This window comes from Dasypus novemcinctus, chromosome 15 (genome assembly GCF_030445035.2).
Source record: "Dasypus novemcinctus isolate mDasNov1 chromosome 15, mDasNov1.1.hap2, whole genome shotgun sequence".
In the NCBI taxonomy this organism is placed as follows: Eukaryota; Metazoa; Chordata; class Mammalia; order Cingulata; family Dasypodidae; genus Dasypus; species Dasypus novemcinctus.
Genome location: NC_080687.1, coordinates 3627736 through 3643308, shown reverse-complemented (window position 1 = coordinate 3643308; position 15573 = coordinate 3627736). Strand labels below are relative to the sequence as shown.

The following is a 15573-nucleotide window of genomic DNA, read 5'->3' as shown; positions in this document are numbered from 1 at the left end:
AGATGGGGCATGACTCCACGGGAAAAGGTCCCTCTAGGGATCTTATTCTTGGATCAGGTGTCACGTGTAGGGTAGTTTGACGGGTTCTCTGTTGTTACATGTCTTAACTATGTGGATGCGTGTGTCTGTGTGTGGACGTATGTGCGTGTGTGTCCCAGAGGAGGCGGGCATGGGTTTAGGTATGGGTAGCCTAGCTCTGTGTCACCCCAGGACAGGCTCGCAGCTGTCCGCCCAGCCTGACCACCCAGGGGCCTGGCCCTGCCTCGCTTGCTGGTCCCTGCCCAGGCTCGCTGGGGTCCCCACACCCCAGAGCAGCTGCGTGAACGAGGACCTGGCCGCCGCCTTGGGCTTCCGTTTGGAGTCTGGGAAGCAATGGACAGATCGCCTCCAGTTACTCCTCCTGTTTGAGCAGCTTCTACTCACCACTGGCATTCGTTCATAGACACGGATAGAGGACAGTCTATCTGCAAGAAAGCAAACACGAGCAGTTGGTCGCTTGTCGGTTTTAACTCAATTTATACAACACGCGTGATTGCTTCCATACCTGAAGGATTTCCACGAATTTTTTCCATTTTCTCTTCAAGATAAACAATTTGCTTTTCTAGCTGATTGTTCAGTTCAAGCTGCGTCTCGTAACGGGTTTTCCATTCCCCGCCTGAATTGAGAAGGGAAGAAATCCAGAAATCAAGAACACCCATCAGCCCTCGTTAAACCAACATCCGTCAGCTCCGCGTGCTCTGCTCCTGTGCGCGAAGGCTGCCTAAATAGCTACCTTTTATTACACGCTCACTGTGCGTAAAGCACACAGTGCTTTCCACATATTGACTAATTTAAGCTTCAGTTTAAAATAAGTAGTTACCGGCTTTACAGACGAAGAGCTCGATGCTCAGAGATGCTGCATAACCTTCTTAACTTGGCAGCACTGGTGGACGGGAGAACGGGGGGAGCCAGAAAGCCTGTGCTCTTGGCCTGGCCTTAGGGGAATGCTGTTTAGTCTCAGCTCCCTGTTTGGGCATTTTCTCTCATCCGTAAGCAAGTTTCTTTCACTCCACTCTTGGCTATTAAGGTCAAAGCGCTCATCCTAGAGCTCGAGGAAAGCCTTGAATTAAAAGGTCTTGGTCAGCTTCACGGCCCAAAGCTAACTTCACATGCTCTTGGCATACGTGAGGTCACTCTTGCCCTGACGTGGTCGGTGGAGGACCTAGCAGAGGCGCACACAGCACCGCCAGCTCCCCGAGCCCACGAGACCAGCCCGAGTGAGAAAGTCATCAATCCACACGTTTCAGGGACTGAGAAGAGAGAAGCCTGGAAGCCTGAACGTTTACCCAAAGGGTAGTGTTGGGCCCAAGGGAGGGCGGTAATCTTTACAACTGGCCCCCCTATAATCGCATCCTCATCCACATCGTGGGAATGTGGGCGTCAGGGCAAGATGACAACGGCCGCCAGAAAATTAAGAGCGCTATTCCTTTTTGGTCTGTCTGACCCCACTTTACTTTAACATGTTGTAGATGTAAAGACCATCAAACGCTGTGACGAGCGGGAGCGTCACCAGTTCTCGAGGTCCAAAGTGGGAAGCTGGCCTCCAAGCAACGCCCTCCAGGGCAGCTCCGCCAGGGGTCTCCGGTGGTGCTAGGGACCAGCTGAGAGGCGTGTGGACTGCTGAATTACAGGAGAAAATGTAAACCGTACGCAATGTCCTCGTACATAGGAGGAGGGCTGCTTATGGCTTTCATGGGATTAGGCATTTTTTGCCTTCATAGGCCCTTTTCCCCCAAAAATATTACTGTATTTTGTAACTATGTGGGAATAAAGATGAACATAACCTAGATTGATCACAACCCCTTTTTCCTTCTGATTTTTAAAGAAATTAAAGCATTCAGGGGCCCCAGCACTATGTCCGTTGGGCCTCCTGTTCCTAGAGGATGAGCCGGCCATGGGGGCTGCGAAAGGTGAACTGCTTCCAGGTCAACTCCCAGGAAGGAATACAAACCAGTCGGAGCTCAGAGCAGCGCTATTAGACCCTTAAGCTACCGAGACCACAGGCAACCATGCAGACTAGTTCCAGGGTTAATTTGGCCTATCTTTGGCATTTTTGCCAATAGTTGCAACACCACTTGCAAATAGTTCATGCAGCCCATTTTACTACCTATCCTAGTTACTGCCGTATCGCCCAAGTTGACCTGAGAATGCAATGATGCCTTGATAACTTCCTATGAAGAGGGCCACAGAAAAGACAGGGGATCTATTTAGAGAAATCGTAAGAGGCATTAAGTTACTAAGCCCAGAGATTATGACTGGAAAAAGGCAAGATAGGGCTATCAAATAGTTAAATTAATAACACTGATTTGTTCCAGGTCAGTTAAGTCCCTGACTCCATTTTTAGCAATTCACTAATTAAAAGACACTTACTTGTGTGCAATTGCATAAAAATTAAAAGTATTTAACTTACCCAAACCTGCTGCCATTACTGACTCATACAGCTACTGAAAAGTAAATGTGATGGACTTTCTTAGCAAGTGGAAGAGGTCCACGAAACTGGGGTTTCATAAAGTTTTTGTTCTCTTTGCATAAAACATTACTGGCTCTCACAGAGCAGATCAACTTCCTAATTAGCAACTGTTTTCTTCTTCTAAAAAAGGACCACCTGCACTTTACTTTCCCCATCACTCTTTGTTCTAAAATAACCAAAAATAGTGAAAACCCTGGAGTTTGTCATTTTTGCATCATTCGCCATGTCCTTACCATGCACTGATGTCTGAGTTATGTTTTTGCAGTTAAAAATTGGAAGTTTGAGGAAGAAGTCTGGATGCCAAGGGCAGGTCAGAGCCATCTGGCACCTGCCCAGGTAGAGAGGTGGTCTCGTCTCTAAAAGCCCCACCATAAACTCAACACCTAAGAGAAAAATACTTCTCTGAGCACAGCAGCACAGTCAACGAAGAAGCTTCTGCTACAGGTATTCTCTCACCTAAAATACAGGTTATGACTATAAATATTTAGCATAAACACTCTAGTGTCTTGGGTAAAAAAGAAAAAAAAAACCACCAAAATGTCCTGAGCAATAACTCCACATAATCACTGCTCCTACAGCAACCCTAAAAAACAATACAGGAATGTACATTTTAAAGGAAACATGAATAGACTGCTTTGCAGTCCCAAAGAGATATCTTGGCTTGGATCAATACTATGAAAAGCAAAATCAAACAAAAATCGAAAAATATTTGAAGTTTGATTCATCTGCAAGTTCATGAATTATCTTTGGATGGGAATGTTCATAAAATAGGAAAAAATTTTGTGAAGTCCTATATTTTAGACAGGGGGAAAAAAACCTGTCAGAAAGACAACAACGCTAAAGGGAAACAAGTGTGATAAAATTGCCAAATAATATATTTTAAAGCGTTGGAAGAAAGTCCAGTTAAATTGGTTGGCCCACGGCCCTACCTGGACTTCAGTGGTTTAGCCATGTTTATTGTGTAGCTATATTTATAGTGGTTAGAGTGATGAAGTTATGCTAAGTTGAAAAGTCTTTCTAGATTAAGAAAATGGTTTTAATAAGAAAAGAAAGAAGTCGATTACGTGTAAAATGCTCAGCCCCTCCTGTGGCTCAGCAGTGGCACCAGCGGAGGGACAGACACAGAGCAAAACAGTTCCAAGGTCCCGTGCAGAGGGCACTGCAGAGCGCACACAAGGCATCCTGTCCAGACGGTGGTGCTGGCCGGAAGGGCTGTCAAGACCCCAGAGGTCAGGAATGCTTCCTGGGAGCACTGCACCTACCCAAGCCAGAGACGGTGGAAAGATAAAATTCAAGCCGCAAAAACAGCAGGGACACCACCACCACGGTGTCGGAAAAGGAAGGGGCATGAGTGCAAAGAGTATCTCTTGTGGGTAAAGGATTTCCCTCCAATTTCCACGTGATTTCATTAAGAAAATCCCCCAAAGAAAGATCAGTGGCATCTGAATCGTATCCTCTAATTACTAGTTTAGCTATATCATCTTAAACAAGTTCTTACCTTTTCTGTACCTCAATTTCTCATCTGTAAAATAAGGATAATTAAAGATCCTACCTTATAAGGATATTGTGAGGATTAGATTAATTAAAGCTGTAAAATGATTAGAACAGTGCAGGGCAAACAAAGTGTTATATGAGAGTCTTAGTTGTTGCTGTCATTATTATTTTCTCCTTTATCATCATCATCACCATGAGAATTTTACACTAAAATTACTTTCTAAAAGGGCAGCACTAAACTGCTACCAGTTTGTACAGTGCCTGTAGCAGTTTAATATTATTGATGAATTCCAAAAAGAAATATTGGATTATGCTTGTAATCTGATCTGTACCTGGGCATGACTGAGTTATGATTAGGGTGTTGAGTTCCTACCCCTTTGTGGGTGGGCACCCACAGATAAAAGGCATGGCAGAGAACAGAGATGAGGGTTTTCTGATGTTGGAGTTTGACGCTGAAGACTTAAACTCATAGAGGAAAGTCAGCTCATAGAAGAAAGAGAAGCCAGCCCAGGAAGCAAGGACCCTTGAACCCAGAGTAAAGCAAGCCCCAGGAACCCAGGAAGCCTGAACCCTAGCAGATGTCGGCAGCCATCTGGCTCCAAAAATAGACCTTGGTGAGGGAAGTAACTTATGCTTTATGGTCTGTTATCTGTAAGCTCCTACCCCAAATAAATACCCTTTATAAAAACCAACCAATTTCTGGTATTTTGCATCAGAAACCCTTTGGCTGACTAATACAGTGCCTGTTTCACTATTTTTAAAAAATCTCTGCTTCCTTAGCAAAGTACATCTATTTCAATTCACATTTCTTTGACCAAAAAGAAGTTGACTATATTTCATATTTATTAATTGTTTCTTTATGTACTACTCATATTTATCTATTGGGAACTTAGAGGTTTCTATTTTAATTTCAGGGAATAAATGTAATGAACATATAGGCCATTTGTCATCTTTATCATTGATATTTTTCCCAGATTGCTGTTTGACTTTTCATACTGCTCATTTAAAAAATGGTTTCAATAACTGGGCTAAAGAAGGGAAATTAGAAAATACTTAGAGATGAATGAAAATGAAAACACAATATCCAAAACTTATAGGAAAAATAAAGGCAGTGCTCAGAGGGAAATTCATAGCTATAGACGCCTATATTTAAAAAGAAAAAGGATCTCAAATCAATAACATAATTTCACACCTTGAGAAACTAAAAACAAGAGAAAAGTAAACCCAATACTAGCAGAAGGAACAAAATAACATTATAGCTGTGATAAATGGAGAATAGGAAAAAAACGGAATCAACAAAACTAGAACTTAGTTCTTTGACAAGGTCAATAACAAGCCTTTAGCTAGAATGACAAAAAAAAAAAAGAGTAAAGACAAATAACTAAAATCAGATATAAAATGGTGCCATCACTACTGACTTTAAGGAAATAAAAAGATGAAAATATAAGAGAATACTATGAGCAATTGTACACCAACAAATTAATCTGAATCAAGTATAAAGATTCCTAGAAACACACAAACTACCCAAACTGACTCAAGAGGAAATAGAAGACCTCAAAAGACCTGTAAAAAATATAGAAATTGAATCAACTGTCTAACACCTCCAAACAAAGAAATATCCAGGACCGGATGCCATCTCTGGTGAATTCTACCAAAAGTTTAAGGAAGAATTAACATCAAGCCTTTCAAACTATTTCAAAGAAGTCAAGAGGAGGTAACACTTTCTAATTAATTCTTCAAGGCCAGAATAAATTATACAAAAGCCTGATATAAAATCCTGATATCACACAAAAAATTACAGACTGACTTCCTTATGAATACACATGTAAAAATCTTTTACTAAATATTATACAACAGAATTCAACATCAAATTTAAAAGATTATACACCAAGTGAGCTTTATTCAAAGAATGCAAGGGTTGTTCAAAATAGGAAAATCAGTCAATGTCATACACTATATAAACAGAATAGAGAAAGAAAACACATGATTATCGCAACACAGGAAAGGCATTTGACAAACACCTTCATAAGTCATAATTAAAATACTCTTTCATAATTAAATTACTCAGAAATTAGGAGTAAAAGGGAACTTCCTCAACATGATATAAAGGATATTTATGAAAAACCCACACCAACATCATACTTGATGAGAAAGACTGAAAATTTTCCCCCTAAGATCAGAATCAAGACAAAGATGCCCATTCTCACCACTGCTACTCAATGTCATACTAGATGTTCTAGCCAAAGCAATTAGACAAGAAAAAGAAATAAAAGGAATCCGAATAGGAAAGGAGGAAGTAAAACTATATTTGCAGATGACATGATCTTATGTATACAAAGTTAAAAGGACCCCACAAGAAAACTACTGTAGTTAATAAATGAATTCAACAAAGTGGTGGGGTACAAGATCAACACAAAACATGAATGAGTTTCCATAAAATTTCTATGCAATTAACAATCCAAAATGGAAATTAATAAATCCATCTACAATAGCATCTAAAAGAATAAAATATCTAGCAATGAATTTAACCAAGAAGGTGAAAGACACATGGAAAACAACAAAACACTGCTGAAAAAATTTAAAGGAGGCCTAAATAAATGGCAAGACATCCTATGTTAATGGATTGGAAGACTTAATATTATTACAGTGCCAATACTACCCAAAGCAATCTACAGAGTCAATGTAATCCCCTATCAAATTTCCAGCACTTTTTTCAGAAAGAGAAATGCTATTCCTCAAATTCAAATGGAATTGCAAGGGGTCCTGAATAGCCAAAACAATTTTGAAAAAGAAGAATTAAGTTGGAATGATCATGCTCCCGCAATCCAAAGCTTACTGCAAAGCTACACTAATCAAAGTGTGGTACTGGCACAAGGATGGACATATTGACTAATGCAATAGAATCAAAAGTTCAGGAAAAAACCCACAACTCAATTGCCAATTGATTTCAACAAGAATGCTAAGGACATGCAAGGGGTAAGGACTAGTCTCTGCAACAAGTGGAGCTGGGAAAACTGGATATTGATATGCAAAAGAATGAACGTGAATCCCTGCCTTGCACCATATACAAAATTTAACTCAAAATGGATCAAGACCTAAGAGCTAAAACCATAAAACTCTAAGAATATAGGGGCACGTCTTCATGACCTGGGATGTGTCAAGGTATTCTTAGATAAGACACCAAGAGCATGAGCAACAAAAGATACAACAGATAAATTCAACTTCATCAAACAAAAATGTTTATGTGTCAAAGGATATTATCAACAAAGTGCAAAAGAAAACCCAGAGAATGGGAGAAAATAATTGCAAACCATATATCTGGTAAGGGCTTAATATCCAAAATATATAAAGAATGCTTATAATGCAACAACAAAAAGACAACATTTAAACAATGGGCAAAGGAACTTGAACAGACATTTTCCCAAAGAGAATAAACAACTAGCCAATAAGCATATGAAAAAATGCTCCAGATCATTAGTCACTAGCGAAATGCAAATTGAACCCACAATGAGACACCACTTCACACCCACAAAGATGGTTATTATTTAGAAACAGAAAATAACAAGTATTGGAGAGGCTGCATAGAGCTTGGAACTCTAGTGCATTGTTGGTAGAAATTCCAAATGTTGCAGCCAACCATGGAAAGCAGTGAGGCAATTCTTGAAAACATTAAATATGGAATTTCTATATGACTGGGCAATTCTACTACTAGGTTTATACCACAAAAGACTGAAAGCAGGGACTCAATCAGATGCTTGTAAACCAATGTTCATGGCAGCATTATTCACAGTTGTCAAAAAGTGGGAACCTTCAGGACGTGGACTTGGCTCAATGGATAGAGCATCTGCCTACCACATGGGAGGTCCACAGTTCAAACCCCGGGCCTCCTTGACCCATGTGGAGCTGGCCCACATGCAGTGCTGATGCGCTCAAGGAGTGCTGTGCCACACAGGGGTGTCCCCCGCATGGGGGAGCCCCACGCACAGGGAGTGCGCCCCATAAGGAGAGTTGCCCAGCATGATAGAAAGCACAGCCTGCCCAGGAGGGGCACCACACACACATGGAGAGCTGACACAACAAGATGATGCAACCAAAAGAGACAGAGAGTCCCGGTGCCGCTGACCAGAATAGAAGTGGACACAGAAAGAACACACAGCTAATGGACTCAGAGAACAGACAACTGGGGTGGGTGGAGGGAAGGGGAGAGAAATAAATAAAAACAAATCTTATAAAATAATTTTAAAAGAAAAGGTGGGAACCCAAATGTGGGATGAACGGAAAAACAAAATGTGGTCTCTCCATGCAATGGAATGTTACTGAGTCATAAGAAAGAAGAGAGTTCTGAGACCTGCAACAACACGGATGCACCTTGAAAGCATGTTCAGTGAAACAGGCAAAGCAAATGAGGATAAATGTTGCATGGCGTCACTTACATGAAACATCTAGAAATAGGAAATTCTCAGAGATAGTAGATTAGAGGTCACCAGGGGGCTGGGGGATGGCAGCAGGGTGGAAAAGGGAGCTTTTGCTTGGTGGATACAGAAAAAGAAAATTGATCAGAGCAGCTCTTTCTTCTGAGGTCAAACAAACATATTTTCCTTAGTGATTTCTTTTATTACTCATAAACTAAATTACCAAATGACTGCTTTATGGGCATTTGGTGCTTCCTCATTTCAGGCGATGGTGCAGGTTTTGTTATAATCTATTTCTTATACGTCTCATTTACCCTTCTTTTCTCACGAGTAAATGAAAGATCAGCTGAAGGATTGTTTATTACTACTATTATTATTATTAACAACCGAACAATAACCCACCTCACTCTGAATTTTACAGGATTAGATTTTTGCTAACCTCACTACAGAATTATAACATGATCTTAATAAACTGGAATCTGTTTCTATGCTATCTATTCTGTCCTATCGATTTGTGCAGTTTTAAGGATTAGTTTTATTATTTTTTGTAGGGATTTCCCCCAAGACTTATCAATTATCCCTATTTATTCACCCACTTCATTTTAGAATAAATTATTCAAATTAAAACATGTTTTTAATAAGAATTGCACGATGTCACTAAACGTGTTTGATGAGGATGGACATGTTTATAACATTCAGCCTTCCCATAGAGGAAAAGAACACGCCCCTCTGCTTACTAACATCTAAATAAGACAGTAAGAATCTTCACGTACTACCATGTTTGCTCCTCCAACAACCCTATCCATCAGCATTGCTTTCACTGATTTACAGAGAGGGAAACTGAGACCAAGAGGTCTTTAAAGGTACTTATACAAAGTTACACATGTAAACTCCACAGCTGTGATTTTAGGCCCTGGGGCCACCTGACTGGGGAGACGCTGTAATTTGCAGGGCGAGCTTCTAGCTTTTTTTCCTCTGGTATGTTCTCCAGTGCTTGCAGACTTGTTTTTAATCTGTACCGTTTCCCTCTAGCACAAACCTCCTGGTATTTGGTGAAGTGAAGCCGTAAACGTCCTAAGAAGGTTCCCAGCATGTATGTGCCACCCACACAAAGACTCAGCTCAGCGAAGGCTGCAGACTTATCTCATTCCAGGTTTCCTCTGGCCTGAGATCTCTTGGGCTGAATTTGAAAGGAGCCCTGGCTGAACCGGCGCCTCTCCCTTAGCAGCAGTCTTCTGCTCGCTCTCCATGGAGCTCTAGGTAATTAGCAAGTACTTAACGGTTTGGGTTGGAATTGTGGGTGGGGTCTAAAAACCCTATTTTCTAACTGATTATTGCTGGCATTTCTTTTTGAAATAAACTCTTCCATTTCTACATCCAACCATTCTCTAATTCTTTACTAATATACTAGGATTTCAACTGATCGTCTAGAAAGTACTGGGTATTCAATTATTAAAGTGTGCAAGTTAGGATACTGTTAAATTTTCCTGACTAATAGGCACAACTCTTCTGTCTCACAGTTTATTGCTTGACTGGAACTTTCAAAACAGTATTACATTTTAATGGTGGTAGTGGGCAAATTTGTTTTTTCCTAGGGATGGCCTCTGTTTCATCATTATCATGCAAGTTTGAGATAAATAGAAAGCATTCTTTTACCTAGTTTTAAATTAGACAAATCTTACTGAAAATCTTTTTAGCATTTACTGAGATGAGTTTTCAAAAATATTTGATCTACTAGAACATTACTTAGTAGCCAAATGGGTCTGGGGATAAAAGCAGCAATGAAGACTGGAGAGCGGAGAGGAGCAGCACTGAGGTGTGCGTTTGTGAACCGTCCCCACATGGTCATTATTTCACACCACGTGGCCTGAGTAGATCACCTAAGGAGTGGGTGCTCGGGTGGAAGAAAAGCCTGGGGCCCCCCCAAGAGTCAAGACTTCAGGAGCAGGAGGAGAAAGCAGCGAGGAGGAGCGAGGTGTGCCCTGGGGGCGGCAGGAAAGCCCAGTGTGGCGTAGAGAAGCCGTGAGTCGGGCTGCTCCCGGCAAGGCGGTGGGAGGCAGCGGCGGAGGACGGGGGCTGCCGTGACGCAGTGAGATGGAGCCACCGAGGCCTTGGCGAGGGCGTCCCCGGGGCAGCAGGGCACACGTTCTGGCGGCAGTGAGTCCAACAGCGCGTGAGGCGATCGTGCGTGTGCTTCAGTTCCAGCCCCAGAACAAACACCCAGAGCCTCAGGAGCTCAAGCTTCTCTAGGGCAAGATTGAGAAGCAAACTTGAGCTTAAGAGGGGAAGCGGATTTGGCTCAACAGATAGAATGTCCGCCTACCACCTGGGAGGTCCAAGGTTCAAACCCCGGGCCTCCTTGACCCGTGTGGAGCTGGCCCATGCGCAGTGCTGATGCGCGCAAGGAGTGCTGTGCTGTGCAGGGGTGTCCCCCGCGTAGGGGAGCCCCACGCGCAAGGAGTGCACCCTGCAAGGAGCGCCACCCATGCGAGAAAAACGCAGCCTGCCCAGGAGTGGCGCCGCACACACGGAGGGCTGACGCAGCAGGATGACACAACCAAAAAGAGACGCAGATTCCTGGTGCCACTGACAAGAATACAGGTGGACACAGAAGAACACACAGCAAATGGACACGGAGAGCAGACAACTGGGGGCGGGGAGGCCAGAAGGGGAGAGGAATACATTTTTAAAAAATCTTTAAAAAAATGAAATTAAGCTCAAGAGGCAGAGCAGAGGCTGAGTGCAGGTCTTGATGCCAGAATGCCTGGATCCAGACTCCAGCCCCGTCGCTCTCCACCGCCATGACCTCCAGAAAGCTGCTTAGAACCCCCGTGTCTCCCCCTTCTCATCTTTCCAGTGGGGTAATGCCACTGTTTTCAAAAGGTAATGGTGAGTCTTACATTTTTAAAAATACATTTAAAGCCCTATACAAACCCTGGCTCTTCGCACTTTTTCTAAAATTGTGAGTGTCACATTTCCTGTTCTTTGCTTTGTTTCTGAGTTTTAAGGTGAAATTCAGATTTAAAATAAAACACAAAATTTCTTTTCCTTCATCTAGTTTTCGATGAATGCTAAAGGGTTTTCAGAGGCCACAAAGAGGATGTGAACCACTTTGAAGCTGATTGTGTTTGCTGCTTCACCTAAAAACTAATCTAATTATAGGTCCAAGTAAATTACACAAGAATCAACAGGAAGAGTCGATGAAAAACACAGTGACACCTCACACAGGTGAGTGCAGGTGAGCTCTCTTCTGCACAGGTGGAGGGGCTGCCATCAGGTAAGAGCAAGGCCCACCCAGCAGGGAAGGGGAGCAGGAGATGCGGCGGGCTGGGCTGGCACAAGCGTGTGTCTTCTGATGGCGAGAAAGGAAAGCTCAGGAGCTGAAAGTGAACACGGAAGAGGCACTGGGGGATTAAGGAGAGGCTGGGAAGCATGAATTATCAGGGAGCACACACAGTTGTCACTTGGACGTGTATTTTAATAAATACATTTTTAAAAGCCGACAGACGAAGCTCATTAGCACCCTGAAGGCCCTTCTCGATCCCCTCCTCCTAAACCCCACCCTCCTCTCCCGTCACCTCGTCCCAGCTGCGCCGCCTCTGTCCACCGCTTAGCCTTCTCTCCAGTGGCCTTGGTGGAAGACCGTATGGTCCAGAGACGGCCGCGGCCGCATCTCCCCAGCGCTGTGCCCCTGCCCCCTCCCTGCGTGAGCAGAGGCTGCTGCTCCAGCGAGGCTGCCGCTGCTCCACCCGCGCCCCCGGTGCTTGCTCTCGGGACCCTCGTGCGGGCCTTCCAGAAGGGCGGCCCCGCTGGGCGTCCGGCTGACAGCCAGCACCGGGTGCCACCGAGCGAGCCGCGCAGTGGGAATGGCCCGGCCAGGCGCGCCTTCGGGTGACTTCATAACGGGCAGCGCCAGGCTGCGGGCCGGAGCCCCCCAGCGGAGACGGCCTCAGGCCCCAGGCCGCAGGGGTCCTGCCCGGCGGCAGCGGGCGAGCGGGGCGGGCAGGGCGGGCAGGGCTCGGGTGGGGAAGCGGAGCACAGCAGGCCAGGGCCGGGCCGGCGCGGCCGCTCCCTGGCTGGGCGCCTTGGCGGGCCACCTAACTTCCTACGCCCGGAGTTTCCGTGAAAGGGGTGACATCCGGCCCAGCCCACACAGCTCCCGGCCTCGGTGCCGCCCAGGAAGGAGCAAGCGCTTCTGCCATTGCCCCAGGCGTTCGCTTAGGCCAGCCCAGCACAGAACTTTCTCTCCTACCCTTCTGCCTCTTCTCTTTATCCCCCCTGGGACAGTTGTCCATGCACTTTTTATCTGGCCACGTTTTACCAGCAGGCATAGCTACTGCATTGCAAGAACACGTGGATCTGTGAGCGTGGCTTCTGGGCGGGGCAGCTGGCATTGCCAACGCAAGTGCTCGCTGAGTGCGACCAGTCCCCGCCCCCAGACCCAGCTGCAGCTGACACACACACGTGGAGGGACAGGCTGCTCCCTCAGCCGTGACACAAACATGCAGCGCTAAGGGAGCATTGGCTACTTAGGAAAAGTGGCATTTGGTTTCCCATATTGCCACTCATCTTTTTGCTCATGGCTCCCCCAAAGAGGGAGAGAGAAGTGTCGATGAGTTTAAGCACTGAGCCCCCCTCCGTATCCCTAGTAAATGACTGTCCTTCAGCACTCGGGCCGGGCAAGCCCCCTGGAACGGACGTCTTCACGCCCTCACCCTGCTTGGGTTAGGTGCCCCTTCTTTGAGTTTCCAACTCACCTTGTGCAGAACCCATTTCTTTCACTTCTCATGCTCATATTTTACTTTGTTTATTTTTAAGATATATTTTTTATTTATTTCTTCCTCCCCACCCCCCATGGTCTGCTCTGTGTCCATTCGCTGAATGTTCTTCTGTGTCCGCTTGTGTTCTTGTCAGCAGTACTGGGAATCTGTGTCTCTTTTTGTTGCATCATCTTGCTGTGTCAGCTCTGTGTGTGTGCAGCACAACTCCTGGGCAGGCTGTGCTTTTCACACACGGGGGCAGCTCTCCTTACAAGGCGCACTCCTTGTGGATGAGGCTCTCCTACGCAGGGGACACCCCTGCGTGGCACGGCACTCCTTGCGCGCATCAGCAGTGCACGTGGGCCAGCTCACCACATGGGCCAGAAGGCCCTGGGTTTGAACGCTGGAGCTCCCATATGGTAGGCGGATGCTCTATCAGTTGAGCCAAATCTGCTTCCCATAGTTTACTTTACTTGACATTCTTTCAGTAGTCTCTGAATCTGAACCTCTTTAAAGCGGAGAAGAAAAAGTATTTACTCCATATTCATACGGCAGGCTCCCAGTCAATCTTTGTGGAAGGAATTAATTGCATTAATTTTAGAGGTCACATGGGATGTGGGTATGTATTATCATCCCCCGATCATGTGATCTTCCAACACCATCTGAGAGGCAAAATCTCGGTAAGGATTTTACAGCTGTGCTCCAAATCCAGAAGTCAAGACCTGAAGTGTCTACCTTGAACGATCTATTACATTTATTGAGGAAATAATGTATTGATGTTTTATAACAAAGATTTTGCTAAAGGATGAAAGTTTTGAATTTGTAAGGCAGAAGAATAATATACAAGTTTGACATTCTGGAATATCACTTAAGCCTCTAAAATAAATTACTAATGTCTGAAAGAGCAATACTGAAATCTTGGTACTACTAATCAATGTATGTGATTCAATACACTACGGCATCTTACTAAAGTTTGCCCCTGTGCACACAGTGACACATATACCTTCATTGTCAGCACTGAGTTTGGCTTCCAGTTCCGTTATCTTGTGCCTTATTTCAAGCATTGAGAGTTGCACTATATCCCTGTGATTAAAAAAAAATTGTCAATTATAATTTAATTTAAAAATAACATAAGAATAATACCCATCACTACTTCAGAAACAATTTATTATGAAGCATCCATTAAGAAGCAGGAATCGGGCGAATGAAAACTTCTGATTAGCCAGTACCAGCGGCAAATATGGGCAGTCAATGAGCACTAAAGCTCACAGGAAAGTGTCCGGTGTCCTGGCAACTACCAGAAACCCTTTCCTCTTCATTTAAACATGATCCCAGAGAAGCTGGTTATCTGGTTTCTCAGCCCCTCACCCAAGTAGGAGCTGCAAGGCTGGGGCAGGTGGTGACAACGGAGAGGTGAGACAGCGGGGGAAGCACCGGCGTCCACGGCCGGGCTGCTCGGCCACGCGGTGAGGGCGAGGAAGGCCGCGGCCACCGCGCGGGCCGTGGGCTCAGCCCCCTGGGGCCAGCGAGCAGGGCCAGCGCCGCGAGGGGAGGGCAGGCGGGGTGATGCCTGTACCAGTCTCGGGGTGAGAAAACGGGCCGCAGGAGGCTCCCCTGCCCGGGATCCCGGGGACCGGGCGGCAAGGTGGTGGATTTGCTGGGACCCACTGCCCCGCGCCCCCTGCGCCCCGGGGACACCACGCCGGCCGCGGGGGCTCGCTGAGCAGAGGCCCAGAGGCCGGCGGGCGAGCCGGGGCTGGCTGCGGGGCCCCGGGGGGAGGCAGGGACCCCGGCCCTCCCGCGGGGCCTGCGGGCGGCGGCGGGCGACGTGGCGCCGCGCGGTTTGCGGTGCCGGCCCGCAGGCGGCGCCTCCCCGCGGCCGCGCCAGGCCCGCTCGCGGCGCGCGGCTCACTTGCTGTGGATCTCCTCCAGCAGCTCCAGCCGGAGGCGCTCGGTGCTCACGCCCTCGAAGCCGTCGCCTCCGTCGCCCCCCATCGCGCCGGCGCCGCGAGCCCGCGCCCGCTCCCGCGCTCCCGAGGGCGGCGGCCTCCACGGTGACGCCCGCCGTCGCCAGGCGCGCTGCCTCACAGTCGGCCTGGCCCGCGGGGTGACGTCGGAGGGGGCCGAGGCGCCGAGCCCCCGCAGGGCAGGGCGGGCGGCCGGGCTGCGGGCCGCGGGGGTGCGGGGCGCTGCGGGAGCGCCGTGCTCCTGGGCCTGCGGCGGGCGCGGGGAGAGGCCTGCCCGGGCTGGGACCTGGACCTGGGGCTGGGGCGGGGGCCGGGGGCCGGGGGCCGGGGGCCTGGGGCTGGGGCCTGGGCCTGGGGTCTGGGCTGGGGTCTGGGCCTGGGGCCTGGGCCGGGGCCTGGGGTTTGGGGTCTGGGCCTGGGACTGGGCTGGG

At 46.7% G+C, this 15573-nt stretch overlaps 1 protein-coding gene across 3 annotated transcripts in view; it reads right to left on the bottom strand.

The window, feature by feature from the left end:
- CCDC169 (coiled-coil domain containing 169) overlaps positions 1–15184 on the bottom strand; it is a 75671-nt gene extending 60487 nt beyond the window's left edge. For 2 of the 3 annotated variants that reach the window (XM_058276951.2, XM_058276952.2), the window contains exons 1-4: positions 15088–15171; positions 14179–14258; positions 545–655; positions 424–464 (exon numbers count right to left, since the gene is read on the bottom strand). In XM_058276951.2, the coding sequence (XP_058132934.1) occupies positions 424–464; positions 545–655; positions 14179–14258; positions 15088–15170 (315 nt within the window). In that variant the 5' untranslated portion in view covers position 15171. Of the gene's footprint in view, positions 1–423; positions 465–544; positions 656–14178; positions 14259–15087 lie in introns of all 3 variants that reach the window. The other variant, XM_058276953.2, reaches the window with a different exon arrangement.
- Positions 15185–15573: the final 389 nt, after the last annotated feature.